The sequence below is a fragment of the Colletes latitarsis genome, chromosome 12 (assembly GCF_051014445.1).
Source record: "Colletes latitarsis isolate SP2378_abdomen chromosome 12, iyColLati1, whole genome shotgun sequence".
NCBI lineage: Eukaryota > Metazoa > Arthropoda > Insecta > Hymenoptera > Colletidae > Colletes > Colletes latitarsis.
In genome coordinates, this window is record NC_135145.1 from 20,559,347 (window position 1) to 20,573,881 (window position 14,535).

The 14,535-nt window shown below is 43.5% G+C and overlaps 1 protein-coding gene across 13 annotated transcripts in view; it reads left to right on the forward strand.

Annotated features, from left to right (window-relative positions):
- The window catches only part of Unc-115a (actin binding LIM protein Uncoordinated 115a), a 35,272-nt gene extending 21,642 nt beyond the window's left edge, over positions 1 to 13,630 (forward strand). For 2 of the 13 annotated variants that reach the window (XM_076779893.1, XM_076779887.1), the window contains exons 2-15: positions 1,289 to 1,449; positions 2,594 to 2,759; positions 3,418 to 3,655; positions 3,743 to 4,061; positions 4,952 to 5,023; positions 5,567 to 5,753; positions 5,894 to 6,153; positions 6,217 to 6,478; positions 6,549 to 6,632; positions 7,760 to 7,860; positions 9,218 to 9,287; positions 10,053 to 10,135; positions 11,490 to 11,693; positions 11,898 to 13,630. In XM_076779893.1, the coding sequence (XP_076636008.1) occupies positions 1,289 to 1,449; positions 2,594 to 2,759; positions 3,418 to 3,655; positions 3,743 to 4,061; positions 4,952 to 5,023; positions 5,567 to 5,753; positions 5,894 to 6,153; positions 6,217 to 6,478; positions 6,549 to 6,632; positions 7,760 to 7,860; positions 9,218 to 9,287; positions 10,053 to 10,135; positions 11,490 to 11,693; positions 11,898 to 12,011 (2,321 nt within the window). In that variant the 3' untranslated portion in view covers positions 12,012 to 13,630. Of the gene's footprint in view, positions 1 to 1,288; positions 1,450 to 2,593; positions 2,760 to 3,417; positions 3,656 to 3,742; positions 4,062 to 4,951; positions 5,024 to 5,566; positions 5,754 to 5,893; positions 6,154 to 6,216; positions 6,479 to 6,548; positions 6,633 to 6,767; positions 7,020 to 7,759; positions 7,861 to 8,933; positions 9,032 to 9,217; positions 9,288 to 10,052; positions 10,136 to 11,489; positions 11,694 to 11,897 lie in introns of those variants that run through there. The other 11 variants (XM_076779888.1, XM_076779891.1, XM_076779890.1 and 8 more) reach the window with 11 other exon arrangements.
- Positions 13,631 to 14,535: the final 905 nt, after the last annotated feature.

Here is a 14,535-nt window from a genome sequence, read left to right on the forward strand (position 1 = left end):
ATCGACCAATCCGTTCGGAAGTTATGACGTTTGAAAGATTCGCATGAAATTTCGAAGAATCATTTCAGGCCAGAAATTATATTTTCGGTAAGGAATTTTTTTCTTCGAAAATGCGTAGGATTTCGCGGGTATGTGTAATGACCAAAAATGATTGTAATCGACTCTTGTAACCGAAAATAATTTTTTCAGAACGATTTGAAATTTTTTAATTTTATCAAAATTTTTTTGATAAAAAAAATTCTTCTTAAATTTTTTTCTCGAAACTGGGAAGGAATTTGGGGGTATGTCTATTCACCAAAAATGCTTATAATTGATCCCTGAAACCAAAAATAATTTTTCCAGAACGATTTGAAATTTTTTAATTTAATTATTAATAACTTCTTAACGAGGGCTTAGTCGAGAAATTGATATTCTTGATTTTCGTCTAATTTTGGCCTCTAAAATTCCCCATTAAAATTTTCCCCAGGGGTGATCGAACACCCTGTGTATATAAATAAAACTATTTTTATATTCTATACTGCATTAATTTCTACACACCATTTTAGTAACGATGATAATATTGAAAAATTTACTCGAATTACATGTTTCTAGTAATCTTGGTTTCGCCGGTCACCGGTGACCCCCACGTCATTCAACATGTTAACAACTTTACAGCCTCGCAGTACAAGGATTATGTCCACCGGGTGTTCATTTTTTAAACGTCGGTTTCCTTCGCGTTCCAATTAGCGAGACCGCCGATCAGGAACGATTCGGTTCGACCGCTTTTTTCCGAGATAATGTCGGTGGAATAGTTACCGCTTCCTGTAACGAAACACGCCAGCTGTTCTGCTCTATTTGCTATTAATTAACGCGTCTGGCAGCCAGATCGCGAGGCAAACTCCTCGAATTCGTCCGCGGAAGGGAACACAAGGAAGTCCATTCGAGGCAATCGCGCGGAGAAAGCACTCGTTTTGCGCGAAACTTTTACCTTCCGCGAGGCGAAATACTGGCCGTAGATAAAAGATCGACCTGCCAAGAAATTTCCTTTCACCTCGCGAAAAGAACGCGCGTTCCACAAACGGAGGCGCGACGATAATGAGGCTGGATTTCGCGCAGGAAAGTTCTCGAACACGGTTGCTCGCGATTAACCGGAAAGAACGCCGCTGCTCGAATCAAGATTGATGAATCGAGTACGTAACGCGGTGTTAACCTTAATAAATGCACCCACCGTTATGTACCCTCCGCAATGGCGGGAACTCGAACTGTATCGTGCAACAGCTTTGACACGCGTGATTATTTTCTGTTACAGGTAAAACGTTCTGCCAGTCCTGCAAGAAGAAGTGCAGCGGAGAGGTGCTACGAGTGCAGGACAAGTATTTTCACATAGGGTGTTTCAAGTGTGCTCAATGTAGCTCGAGCTTGGCGCAGGGCGGCTTTTTCGCGCGCGAGGGCTCTTACTACTGCACCAAGGTACTGAAACGTGTAAATAAAAAATATCACATGGCAGTTACTGGACACGTAAATAGCGGGAAGGTCGAGAATTATTTGGAGCGCGTAATGCACCGGCGATAAATACAATAGAGAACCGCGTTTCGCTACACTGTTGCCCGCGTTTTACACTTCCCTTGGTTTTTCTATTTTAATTAACGCTCGAGTTTCATCGCTCGAAACGTCGGCTGAAAATTCTTGCAAATTCCTCGCGGAGGAACGTTCGTCCTCGCGTTTTAATAAAGGGTACAGCCGAACAGGGGGGTCAAATGTACCCCCAAACTGAGTCATTCGATAGCTTATCAAAAGAAAACTCTATCTGCCAATTTTTAACTTGAAATCTCGACCGTGGAGGTAGTAATGGGGTGAAAACGAAGATCATGTTTTTGTACAATCTCTCTTAACCTATTCAGTAAAAAAATGTAAAAAAATTCAGAGACACTTCGGGTATCGGGACACATATTTTGGGAGATTTTCAGATTTTTTGATCGAAGAAGAGTAGAAACATTAAACAGTGTACAATGCATAAAAATTCAACGTGTAAGTTACTTTAATACGCAGAAAATGAGGAAAAAATTGGTTTTTATTTTTTTCACTGCGGCGCACCAAAATGAAAAATATGAAAAAAATTGAGAATAATAGTAATAGCAATACGTGTTTACTGTAAAAGTATAAAAGTAGTTTTTTCGGCATTTTTTGCGGTTTTTTATTTTTTACTACCTGGTTCTTCAATCAAAAAATCTGAAAATCTCCCAAAATATGTGTCCCGGTACCCGAAGTGTCTCTGAATTTTTTTACATTTTTTTACTCTATAATTTTTTTTTAATCATTAAGATAAATTATATAAAAACATGATTTTCGTTTTCACCCCGTCACTACTCCCGCGGTCGAGATTTCAAGTTAAAAATTGGCAGATAGGGTTTTTTTTTGATAAGCTATCGAATGACTCGGTTTGGGGGCACGTTTGACCCCCTTGTTCGGCTGTACCCTTTCTCTGGCGTGCCCTAGCGTACGCGATGACAAACAAGCTCGCAATGCGATATTTTACAGCTCGAACTCCGAGATGTTGTCTGATGAATTGGTCGAAACGATCGTGTGTGTGTGTTTGTTTGTTGTAATTATTCAGGACTACAGGGAACGGTGGGGCACCAAGTGCGCCGGCTGCGGGGAGTACGTGGAGGGCGACGTGGTGACCGCGGGCGAGAAGCACGCGTTCCATCCGAATTGTTTTCACTGCCAGAGATGCAGACAGCCGCTGTTGGGCCAGGGGACCAACGTGTCCCTCGTTCAAGGTAAGCTCGCGTCCCGGGGGGGACCCTCTCGAACCTTTTAAACGCGTCGGAGAAAGGCGTCCTCGGGTCAAGTTTTACCCGACGCGAACGTTGCACGTTTCTCGGTTTTGATACGGGCCGCGAGATTGCCGTACCGGTGAACCTGTTGAAGCAAATTACCACTTAGGTGTATCGCTGGCTCCGGCTTAACGAGGCTAGGCACGTGTGGCCTTGTAACGATTACCCGGTTAACGCTTGGAAATACGTCCGCACGAGATACATCGAGATCCTATCGCGATTTTAAACCACCTCCGCGCTCGGATCATTACCTTCTTCCCGTGGAAATGTTTACGCGCGTCTTTCCAGGCCGAGGCCCCTCTTCATCGTCCCGCCGGAATGTCGATAGAGTCGCGTATTTTTAGAGAATGCCGCTGCAACGCACTCCTCGAAAAGTATCGTCTCTCGATGACTGGAGAGAATCGCTTAGCTATTTATACAACGACGAGACGCAAATCGAACGAGTAAACAATCGCGAAGCTGCGCGTACAAACGATGAATCAACCGAGTAGATGCTCCACAGTCGGGATAAAAGACAATGGTGGAGTAGCAGCGTGCGTCATCGGGCATCGGATCGTCGACCGGATCTCTCCAATCTTAACTAACCGTACATTGTCTATAGGTCAAGCTCTATGTCATCGATGCGTCGGTATCCCGGTTCGAGAGGCCTCGATGCCGGTTGGTTACTGCGCTGTCGCCAGATATTCCGGAGACGGGCCCTCCGACCCCGGTGCTTGCGCCGGTTGCGGAAACCAATTACGAGAAGGTCAAGCTTTGGTCGCTCTCGATCGCCAATGGCACGTCTGGTGCTTCAAGTGCCACAGCTGCGACACCGTGCTTCACGGCGAATACATGGGAAAGTGAGTCCCAAATTCCTCTCGTCCTGTAACAAAATATACCCCGTTAAACGAACCCGTTTTACGAACCGAATTTTGAAACTCTACCAGAGACGGGGTACCTTATTGCGAGAAGGACTATCAGAAGCAGTTTGGCGTCAAGTGCGCCTACTGCAATCGCTACATCAGCGGCAAGGTGCTGCAAGCCGGTGACAATCATCATTTTCATCCGACTTGCGCGCGATGCACCAAGTGCGGGGACCCATTCGGGGACGGTGAAGAGATGTATTTGCAGGGCGCCGCGATATGGCATCCGCGTTGCGGCCCGGGGCCCAGTGGTCCCAACGGTATCGTCAACGGCCACGGCGAAGCTCACACTCCCCAGCATCGAGAATCCGAACGGATCTCCAGCAGTGCTTCTGAAATGCAGGTAAGATCGTACAAATCGAGAAGGGTGAACTTTGTTCGCGAATTCTCGATCTTGTCCAGCCGACAACGACTTCGAGCGTTACGAAAGCAAGTCGATAGGACTCGACTCCATTTTCATTTCTCATCGCTGGCGTTTATCCTCAACGTAAATTTTAATTCGGAACTGGCGAATCGGATATCGATCATGTAAAATATTCCAGTAAACCTCGGCACAAATTTATCCATCTTATCGTCCACGTTTTCGATAACCTGGTACTTAATTAATGCTCTATTTTCACGATCATACAGACATTCGATATCGTTCCAAATTAATATGTGCACGTTGCTCTCCACGTCCGCCAAATGCATTTTTCCGTTTTAGTTGCATCGTTTGCTGTCGAACAACGAACATTGTACTCGTGTGCACACTGAATTGAGTTTGTCGTACGATTGTAAAATACGGAGTATTTTGTCCAAGCGGCCGTGACTCGAGAAATCGAGAAAGAAACACGACGTTCAGCTTGCATCGTGCTTATGTATATCCCGAACCGTTGTTACGCAACGTTCCTGTGAAACATTATCCGGTTCACTTTGTGTCTGTGCCCAATTGTTGAGATCAATATAGCGTAGATCAGTCTAGAGCGTAAAGTATCTTTACTTTTTTTATTTGTAACGGCTTTGTGTATAGCTTAATTTTTTATTCTCGATGATATATGGCTTTTCAACTATGCATCGTTCCGTAACGTATCGTTGTGTATCTTTTTTCGCACGCTTCGATGTCCGGATTTTCAAATTACATATATATATATACACTTCATCAATTTTACCATATATTTGATTTTATTATTTTTTATTTTTATTATTGCTTTCTTAATCGTTGTTTACTTTTTTTCGCACGGTCATTGTGTATAGTTTTCATTGCGGTCACGCACGCCAAGCCTGAACGGATCACTCTGCAGCCCTTACAGCAGCCTCAGTCGCAAGGTATGCCACGTATCTCCTAGCACATACACTCTCTCAAGAAACACTTTGCGTCAACGAACATTATAGCTAAAAAAAAAAAAACACCGCCTTCTCGTTGGAATTTGCTAAAGACTTTGCTCGAGGTTCTCTTTTGTACTTTTGCTTCGATCAGTCGATGCTTGTAGTAGCACCCCTTTGTCGGAAGTTCTTTTTGCCCATTTCCACCACTGCAAGTTCTGGATTAGCCTTCGATTCCTATTTAACGAGCCAAGGAAATTGCAAGGACACGGTGATGGTTCCCGTCGGAGAAGGAAGTTTTATATGGCTAAAGCAAAAGTTGCAGGAATAGAAAAGCTGTCTGAGAATGTGAAAAAAAAAAAACGAAAGGCGAGAGTTTTGTTACGGAACAGAGCGACGTTTCTTGACGGAGTGTTAAGCGCCATTGAGTTTTAATCTTCTCTCGTTGAGTACGTAGCTAAAGTAAACGGTATGAGAGACGTTTTGCGATTCGCCGTAAAAGCCTGGCACGAGTTTAGCCGCGATAATATGCGTTAATTGCCTCAGTATTACCCCGCACGAACTGGCAGTCCCGGACTGATATTGAGAGAGTACGGACGCGGTGCATCCGAGGATGTGTCTAGGATTTACACTTACTCGTACTTGACCGAAACGCCCAGCCAAGGATACCTGAGACGCCCGATACAGCCCTACGACAAACCTCCGACTAGCCCACACTTTCATAGACCTAGCTGTAAGTCTCGACGTTCTTTATCCGCTCGGAAGCGAGTACCAGACCGAGTACTCGTTTCGTTCAGGGCAGTAAACTCTCTATGGAATAGTTTACGAACCGAACGAACCGCGTCTCTAAATTTTACCGTCGTTTTATTTTAGCCTCGCGTTCGATAAGGAGCAGCGGTGGACGCAGCAGCCGATCCGGAATGCGAGCTCTGGTCGATGCTCTCAGCGAGCCCAGACCGAAGTCGCCGGCCAGTCAAGTAGATAATGACGAGCCAATAGAGCTGGCGCATTATCCGGACGCTATGAAGCCACCTCCTGGAACCAAGCCGCCGATCGAACGGGACGATTTCCCGGCTCCTCCTTATCCTTACACGGATCCCGAGAGACGTAGACGATGGTCCGACACGTACAAGGTACCGGATCGATATTTAACCAAGTCGATACCGTTTCGATGACGCGTCGCGTTTCCGATTCAGGGTGTACCCGCGTCCGACGACGAAGACGAAGTCGACAACAAAACGTACATAAAGGAGGTGGAGGAGAAACTGAAAAAGGAACAGGACGAGCTGAGCAAAATCGACACTGGGATAGCGAAGGTGTTCCTGCAAGATCGCGAAAAGGATCGGGAGAACTTGAGACACAAAGCGGCGAACGTGGATCCTAGAAACGCGTCGAGAACACCGTCGGCGGCCAGAGAACCGACTTACAGACTGCGATACGAGAGCCCGGTCGGCGCATGTAAGTTATTAATTTCCGGTTTCAAAAGTTCGTCGAATCGTGCGTTGCAAACGTTCACTTTGACCCGCAGCACCCTCGAGAAATATAGATCACGCGAGACCCTGGGAAGACGACGACGGTTTTAGCTACAGATCCAGCGGTCCGAGTTACAACGGTAAGTCTCGACGTCACGTAAACGATCGTTAGTTGTCATTATTATCATGATCGTCTCATTAACATAAGTGATAATCATCTCATACATGTCCACACGTTCGCACATGACACTAACATACCACTCTACCGTTTAAAGTAACGTCGGACATTAGATTCCGAAGTGATAGCGGGGTGGGGAGCGAGAAACGTTCCACTTTTACCACTAAAAAGTTTGTGCTATCGTGGAACGGGAACCGTTGCAACGTGCGAATGCGAATCACGCAGTGGGGGAAGGGTCCGTGCTCGATTAACGAACGATAACAAGTGCGTGACTCGAGCAGGAAGTTTAAGTTTTAAGTGGCATAGCACCAAATACCGCACACTCTGGCCGCCCATTAACGTAAACCAGGTGATGTATGTTCCGCTTTTGCATGTGGTCGGCATATACCTTCGATGTGCTTGCCTCTTCTTACCGTATCTCGACTATCTCTCATCCGAGTACGTAACAGTATGCGAACGAACATCATCCTTCGAAGTAGCGTAATCGATGCAAAAAACCCCCCTCGTTTTTTCTTTCACTTAGCCACGATCGTTCCATTCGTCGTTACATATACGTTGATTATCCTAAACGTCATCTTGCTGATCCTCTCGCATGGTACTTTGGTTTCAATCTTCGCAACTGTCCATCATACACGAACACACATTGCTCAAAATAAAAGATAAAGCGTACATCATTCTCTCATAATCTTTTGAACGTTTCATACTTACAATGTTGGAAGATAATCCGAATACGCTGTAGAGTATCTGTATTGACTTCGTACAGGGTGTGGAGACTGCACCTTGGTACACAAAAGGACAAATTACTATTCTTTTTTGTTAATTTACTATACGCCTTGTACGCGTCTACGTACGTACATGTTCCTTTGCGCCGCATGACACTTTGGTTTCTTCGGCACTGCATACCTTCGTCTCGCTTCTTCGGATACTTTACGCGGCAAGACGCGTCTCCAGCGCCTATCTTCCAATGTTGGATCATCTAAAACGATAAATAGAATACCGCTACGTCTACGTTAGTCCACACACCGCTACCTGTATCATCGTGTCTCTATTTGTGTTTTTGTGTTTGTGTTGTGTTTGCGTGGGCGGCAGTTGGGAGGTCATCGGCACGCTCCCCGGCTCCCAGAAACTATCCACCCCTTGGTACTCAACGCGCCTTCACTCTTCCAAACGCCGCTAGGCACTATAATTCGGTGAGTTCGAGAACTTTCCAATTCACCTACCGTTGATCTCAAGTCAAACGATAACTTTCTAATTGGGACCGAAAGGGAGTTTCAACCCCTTGAAACTCGCCTCTCGCCCGCGCAGGCCAAGAGACTTTTCAAGAGCAGCCGCCGCGTTAACGACCGAGGATGATTTGTTGTTGACTTGTCTTCACCGGAGGGCATGCTTATTTTTTTTATCTCTAGCTTATGGAAAAATGTTTATTATACTTAGACACAGGTGCTGGCTTCTTCGTACGTAAACATATACAGTGGCGTGCAAAATTATCGGACCGCGATACTCTCTCTCGATCGATTTTAACCAGTTAACTCTGTTTTACGAGTATACTCGCCATGGATTTTTGATGCGATATTTTGATCGTCGTCGATTGATTTTCGTGACACACAGAAATTCGCACTTTCAACAAGGGGCGACACAGTTAACTGGTTAAGCCTGTTTGGCCCAGTACTTTTACACGCTGCTCGTGTATAAATATATTCTTTTTCGTGTACACGCGCGTTACCCTTGCACATTCTCTGTTCTACGGAGAAATAAGAAGCTTGTGCACTATAAACATCGGGTATGTTCCACCTTCTTGCCGCGGGGATGCGAGAAACGGTTGAATTGACTATAAAATCTCTAAGGGGACCTAACAGCTTGTATTTTTTTTTTTATTATTTGTCTATCGACGGTCTTCTTCTTCGACGCGTTCGTTCACCGTCCATGCCACGATATTTATAGAGTATCGAGCTCGCGTTCGAGTTACATATTCCAAAGGTGTTAAATCGCCTTTGGAATGTACGATGTGGCGGACGCGTTAACGGGAAGAGGAAGGGAACGTCGTTTCGAGATAAATGGCGTGAACGGTGGGTAGTCCCGATGCAAAAGGTTAAAATGGTTTGATCCTGTTGTACACGAACGAGTCGAAACCACTCCATGCATACAAAGTTGTACGAAACGTAATGTTTTGTTGGCGAACGTTGGGCATTCGTATGGGAATGAACGATTCCACTTTTCCGTTGAAACTAATGAGTAATACTGTCGATTGACTATTTGAAACCAGTTGTGAGCTCCCTTCGGCACATCCCGAAGCCAGGGTACGGTCTGGCACCGCGAAGTCACACCTTCTCCTCGACCGGCGGTTCTGTATCTGCTCTCCCTGTAAGTCTTGCACAATCGCGTCACAATCGACGACCAATCTCTTGCACCTGTTGCTGAATTTAATGCTCTAAAGACTTATTATTATTATCATTATTATTATTATTATTACTACTACTACTATTACGCTATACGCGGATACGAAGGATTTTCCGTCGACTCTAAGATGTACGCTTTTCTGTCGTCTAGGGTGATTATTCGTTCAGTGGGATGGGAGACAAGACGCACAGCACTGATTTCTCATCTGGCAAGTCAGATAGTGAGTAACAAAACAGAAAGGAAACCGATCACGTTATCTTGCCACTCTATTACTCTCGCAGTACTCTCGAACTTCGACTTGTACATGCTTTTTTTTTCTTTTCTCGAAGTAGAGGTGCTCGTGGAACGAGGGGTATCTCGCGAAAGCAAATTCTGCGTTCTAAACGTTCCACGGGCACGCGACACTTATTTATTATTTTTTCTTGATTATATTACTACGATTACTAGGCTTAATACCTGAGCATGCTTTACTAATGCATCCTCGCTCTGACACGCAACAAATACACACACACATACACACACAGAGAGAAACGCATACACACAAACACGTACCCAACTCGTTACACTGTCACGTTTCATTACCTTAGGTGATTCGACGTGAGTTATCGTTTAGATTACAGATTACGTAAGAAACCGTTCGGACTGTTATGATTATTAACCGTACGGATGATTTCTAGCGATGCCCGAACGATAACGTGATTTTAGGACACGTGCTTGAAGATGTTTGATCGTTGAAAGCTGCCACGTATCGCGTAGCTTATTAGTGAATTCAGGTCATATGTACAATAACGATCATCAGACATTTGCTTATAGTGATTCGAGTCGAATCAATCGTGTTCCCGGACCAAGTTTCGATACGGAATGTTCTCGTTCGTTGAAACGGAGCACGATTGAACGATCGAAAGATTGTACTTAACATAACGAAACGGTTTGTGCAACATGGTTTGACATGGTTTTTCTTTCCCATTTTTTTCCCCAATTTTAGTATCGACAGGCAGCATCACGGATGTGGATCGACGGGCATTGGTATGTACCACAGCCCCATACTACTCCCGGCGAATTAGCATGGTTTGTAGCTTGTTTTTGCATCTGATTTATAATAACCGCGCCTCGATCGCGTTTATCGTAGACACGTTCGCGCGCACCTGGCGAAAAATTCGCGTAAAGACGAGTAACGTACCAATAATCACGGAACCGATTAACGAAGTACATGCTCTGTACATAATTACGTTGCAGTTTGTCTCTATCGCAATGTAAAATACTATCTGTACATACAAGCGTTGTATATTCATTTGCGCATGCCTGCTGTACATTTGCTGCGATTCCTTTATATTTTTTGCATTTTTACATAGTTGTCATTTTTTTTTTTACTTTCTTACTTGCCTTGGCATTTGAAGTTTGCATATTTGATTTATATTAACCGGAACGATTCGATCCAGATTGTTTTGAGATTATTGGCTGCATTAATTTGCCGATCTGCCTTGCAACCGAGATTTTCGTCGATCCGACGAATAACACGATGCGAGTTCTCGCGTACCGATCTTCGTCAGCGTTCGCGGTCTTCTCGTCACTTTACTACCACGGAACGTCTTTTCTGCATTGGAATTGCGTCTGTTGCATAACCGTGCATAAAAAAAAAAAGAACCGGAACTATGTCTACGCTGAAATGAATGCGCATGGTGCACACCATTGCCCCCTGTTTCCTTCTTCGCGCCAATTGAAAAGCGTAAACAACGATTCCGCGGTGAATAGAATCAGTTCGTGCAACTTCCACGGAACATTGCACGAGCGTTTAACGACTGCGCGAGTCCAAGAATTAATCGTAACGAGCCAGTTCCTATTACTCGTTTCAGTCTAGCTATAGTTCCGTGTCGCGTCGACCCTTGCTGAATAGACGCAAACGGGACGCCAACGACGTTACAACGCGTCATTAACGAACATGGCGTTTTGCTGATTCTTTTTCTTCCCATTTTTTTTTTTTAATTTTTTTTTCATTTGCTGCAAAGTTGGTACGAATCTTGGGTCTTATACAGCGTCGCGACAACAAAGTTCTCGCACGGACAAAGATCTAGATCCAATTGAGCCCGAAGCACCTAGGATCTAGGATATATCTGGAACAGTGTTTTCCAAAAGGCTACTTTCCTCGTTTTTTTCTTAATAAATATTAATTTCTTGGGAGGGGATGCTCCGAAAGGTTTGGAATCCACTGATCCAGAGTATCGGTTCGATAAACTATTAAATATGATCTTTAAAAATAGTCACGATGCTGCGGAACTGGGGGACGTTGGGACGCGGAAGACTCGTGAATCAGTTTGTCTTCTGTCGTGCGAGATACTTTATTTAATTAAGTGCACCGCTATTAACGCTCATTACACGATAAGACGAGCTCGTTGCGGTAACTGATGTTTGATTGGTGCTTCAGAATGATGGTGGAATGCTTCCATCATCGACCACGTATACAGGTGGCCTCGGTTCGGTGGTCGGAAGTCACGGGGGCCATCATGTGAGAAGATCGTTGCCAGACATGGGTACTACGTCATCCGAACCACCGAAACTCTATCCTTACCACTTACTTGTCATCACTAACTATAGGCTGCCCGCCGACGTGGATCGTTGCAACCTTGAAGTAAGTAATTACACGACTAATTGATACCCACGGATTCAATAACGGCTAGAATCGAACGAATGACTGGAATTCCTTTCGACCGTGTAATACTGCTGCACAGCAATCGACGATTGTTACCGTGGGATCCGTTATTGTTGTTTCAAAGCGTGGTACCTGACATGAATCTGTTTTGAACGTTGCATGAGAACGTCGTTTAATTTTTAGCGACATCTTTCCGACGCGGAGTTCGAGGCAGTTCTTCAGTTTACACGTGCAGAATTCTATAGACTACCACAATGGCGTCGTAACGAGATCAAAAGACGCGCCCGACTGTTTTAACCAGCAGCATTCGTACTACGCGTTCTACTTACTACCTTCGTCGTGTCACGACTGTGTTCCCCGTGGTACAGAGTGCACATTCCTTCTGCCGCAGTAAGCGTATCATGAGATAGAGGAACACGTGTTCGATACCGGCCATCCGTGAATGTTTTTAGTCGAGAGATAAAAAAAAAAAAAAAAGGTATATATGTATCGCCAACGCCATGTGAAAAAGTTAAGTATATACATATACATATATACATACCATTCTGAAAATTCGCTTCAACCACAGACACAATTACTACTTGCAAAGGGTTGTAACACGAAAACGCTACTATTATAAGGGCTATCGTTATCATTAATTTTTAATTATTATATTTTACTATAAGCAATATGAAAAATTTAAGGTATAAGTAGATAGGAAGTCCAGTTTTGCCGGGTGACGTGTATATACGCATACATCGTCGTTTCTGCATGCTGTACCTCTGTTTTATCTCGCGTGAAATATACAGACTGTCCTGTAATTCGTGATACAACCGTAGAGATCATTTCCAGACCCCCGTACACCCTTTCGATTTATATTAAAAATATGTAATGTGGATACGTATCTGTTTACGTATATGTTCGATCGATGGCCTCGTCGATATTTGCCCCATTTTCCGGTTCTATCACCGATTACGAGACACGCTGTATAAAATGTTTCTTAATTATTTCTCTGACTTGCATATCGACTGCACAAAAACGTTCTGCGGTGCGGGCGAGAGTTGTGCATATTTCGCTGAAGAAACTATATTCGCACTTGGCTAAAGCAAACTACACGAAAAAAAAATGTTGAAACTAAGCTCTGTATTCCGTAGGGGTACTTCGCGCGAAAGATAGCCGTGCGTACGTTGGATGTAGAACGTTTAAACCTAACCGACCAGATGTCGATTTCCGTATAGTTTCGTGGAACGCAATTACATCGAGACACATCCCGAAACGACTGTACGAGAGAATCTTTCCGATTTACTTGTCGCGTATTACTGCACAAGTCCGTGAATCGTGTTTTACTATACTACACTACGCCTCTTACCCTAAGTCATGTGCCTATATGTGAATGTCGGCGGACATTTTAACACGAGGAGTCGTTTCTCTTTCGAGAGTGTCTAACGCACGTTGTACATTTGCGCAAATTCCTGCAGTTTCTCGCCGCTTCGTTACAAGAAGGTTTCGAACGTGCCCCATGATCTTGCAAAACAAGGGGGAAAAGAAACGATCCACTCTACGCAAACTGCAACATTTATCGTTCATTTGCAGTGTTTTATCGCGGCGATAACAAGCCCGTCGAGAATTTTAGAATACATCACACGCTCGAAGCGTCTTTTATTTTTAACCGATTCTACAATTTTTCTTTTTTTCTTTTATCGGCGGTTATTTTCGCAATTTCCTATTTTGTTTCTTTTTTTTTTTTTTTTTTGTATTTAAGTTTTATTTTAATCACGATGAGTGATCGCAAATAAACCGAATTGTGACACAGATCATGGTGCACCGTTATAATTCACACTGTGCAATGCGAACCAATGTATACATACGTTTCTGTTGTATAGAGCACATTGCTTCCGCTAGTCCCTGAAGTTAAATAAACGCAACCTACACGAAAACCTGCATTCACGCGTTCTTTACATTCTCATGAATATTACACGCGGCGATAGAACCATCACGCGTCACTATAGTATACAGGGTGTTCGGCCATACCTGGGAAAAATTTTAATGGGGGATTCTAGAGGCCAAAATAAGACGAAAATGAAGAATATCAATTTCTCGACTGAGGCCTCGTTAAAAAATTTTTAACAATTAAATTCAAAAATTTCAAATCCTTCTGGAAAAATTATTTTTGGTTGCAGGGGTCAATTATAAGCATTTTTGGTGAATAGACATATTCTTGAAATTCTACCCACTTTCGAGAAAAAAATCGGGTAGGTGAAATTTTTTGGCAAAAAAAAAAAATTTTTCAAATCGTTCTAAAAAAATTATTTTCGGTTGCAAGAGTCGATTACAATCATTTTTGGTTATTACACATACCCCCGAAATCCTACGCATTTTCGAGAAAAAAATTCCTTACTGAAAATCTAATTAGGTGCCTGACAAAAACAAAAAAAATTTCAAATCATTCTGAAAAAATTGTTTTTGGTTGCAAGAGTCGATTACAATCGTTTTTGGTCATTACACATACCCCCGAAATCCTACGCATTTTCGAGAAAAAAATTCCTTATCGAAAATCTAATTTCAAGTCAGAAATCGTTCCCCGAAATTTCATGCGTATCTTTAAAACGCCATAACTCCAGAACGGATTGGGCAATTTTAATGTTTAAAAAAGCAAATGACGCGTATTTTGGCGTAGAATATGTAGAAATTCCAAAAATAATGAAAAGGTTGTTCTTTGACCCCGTAAAATGAGAAAAACCACATAAAAATGGTCCAATTTTCAAACAGCCATAACTCCTACGATAGTGAATATATTTCAATGAAACTTTTTTCTGAAGTAGAGCTCATGGGTACCTACAAA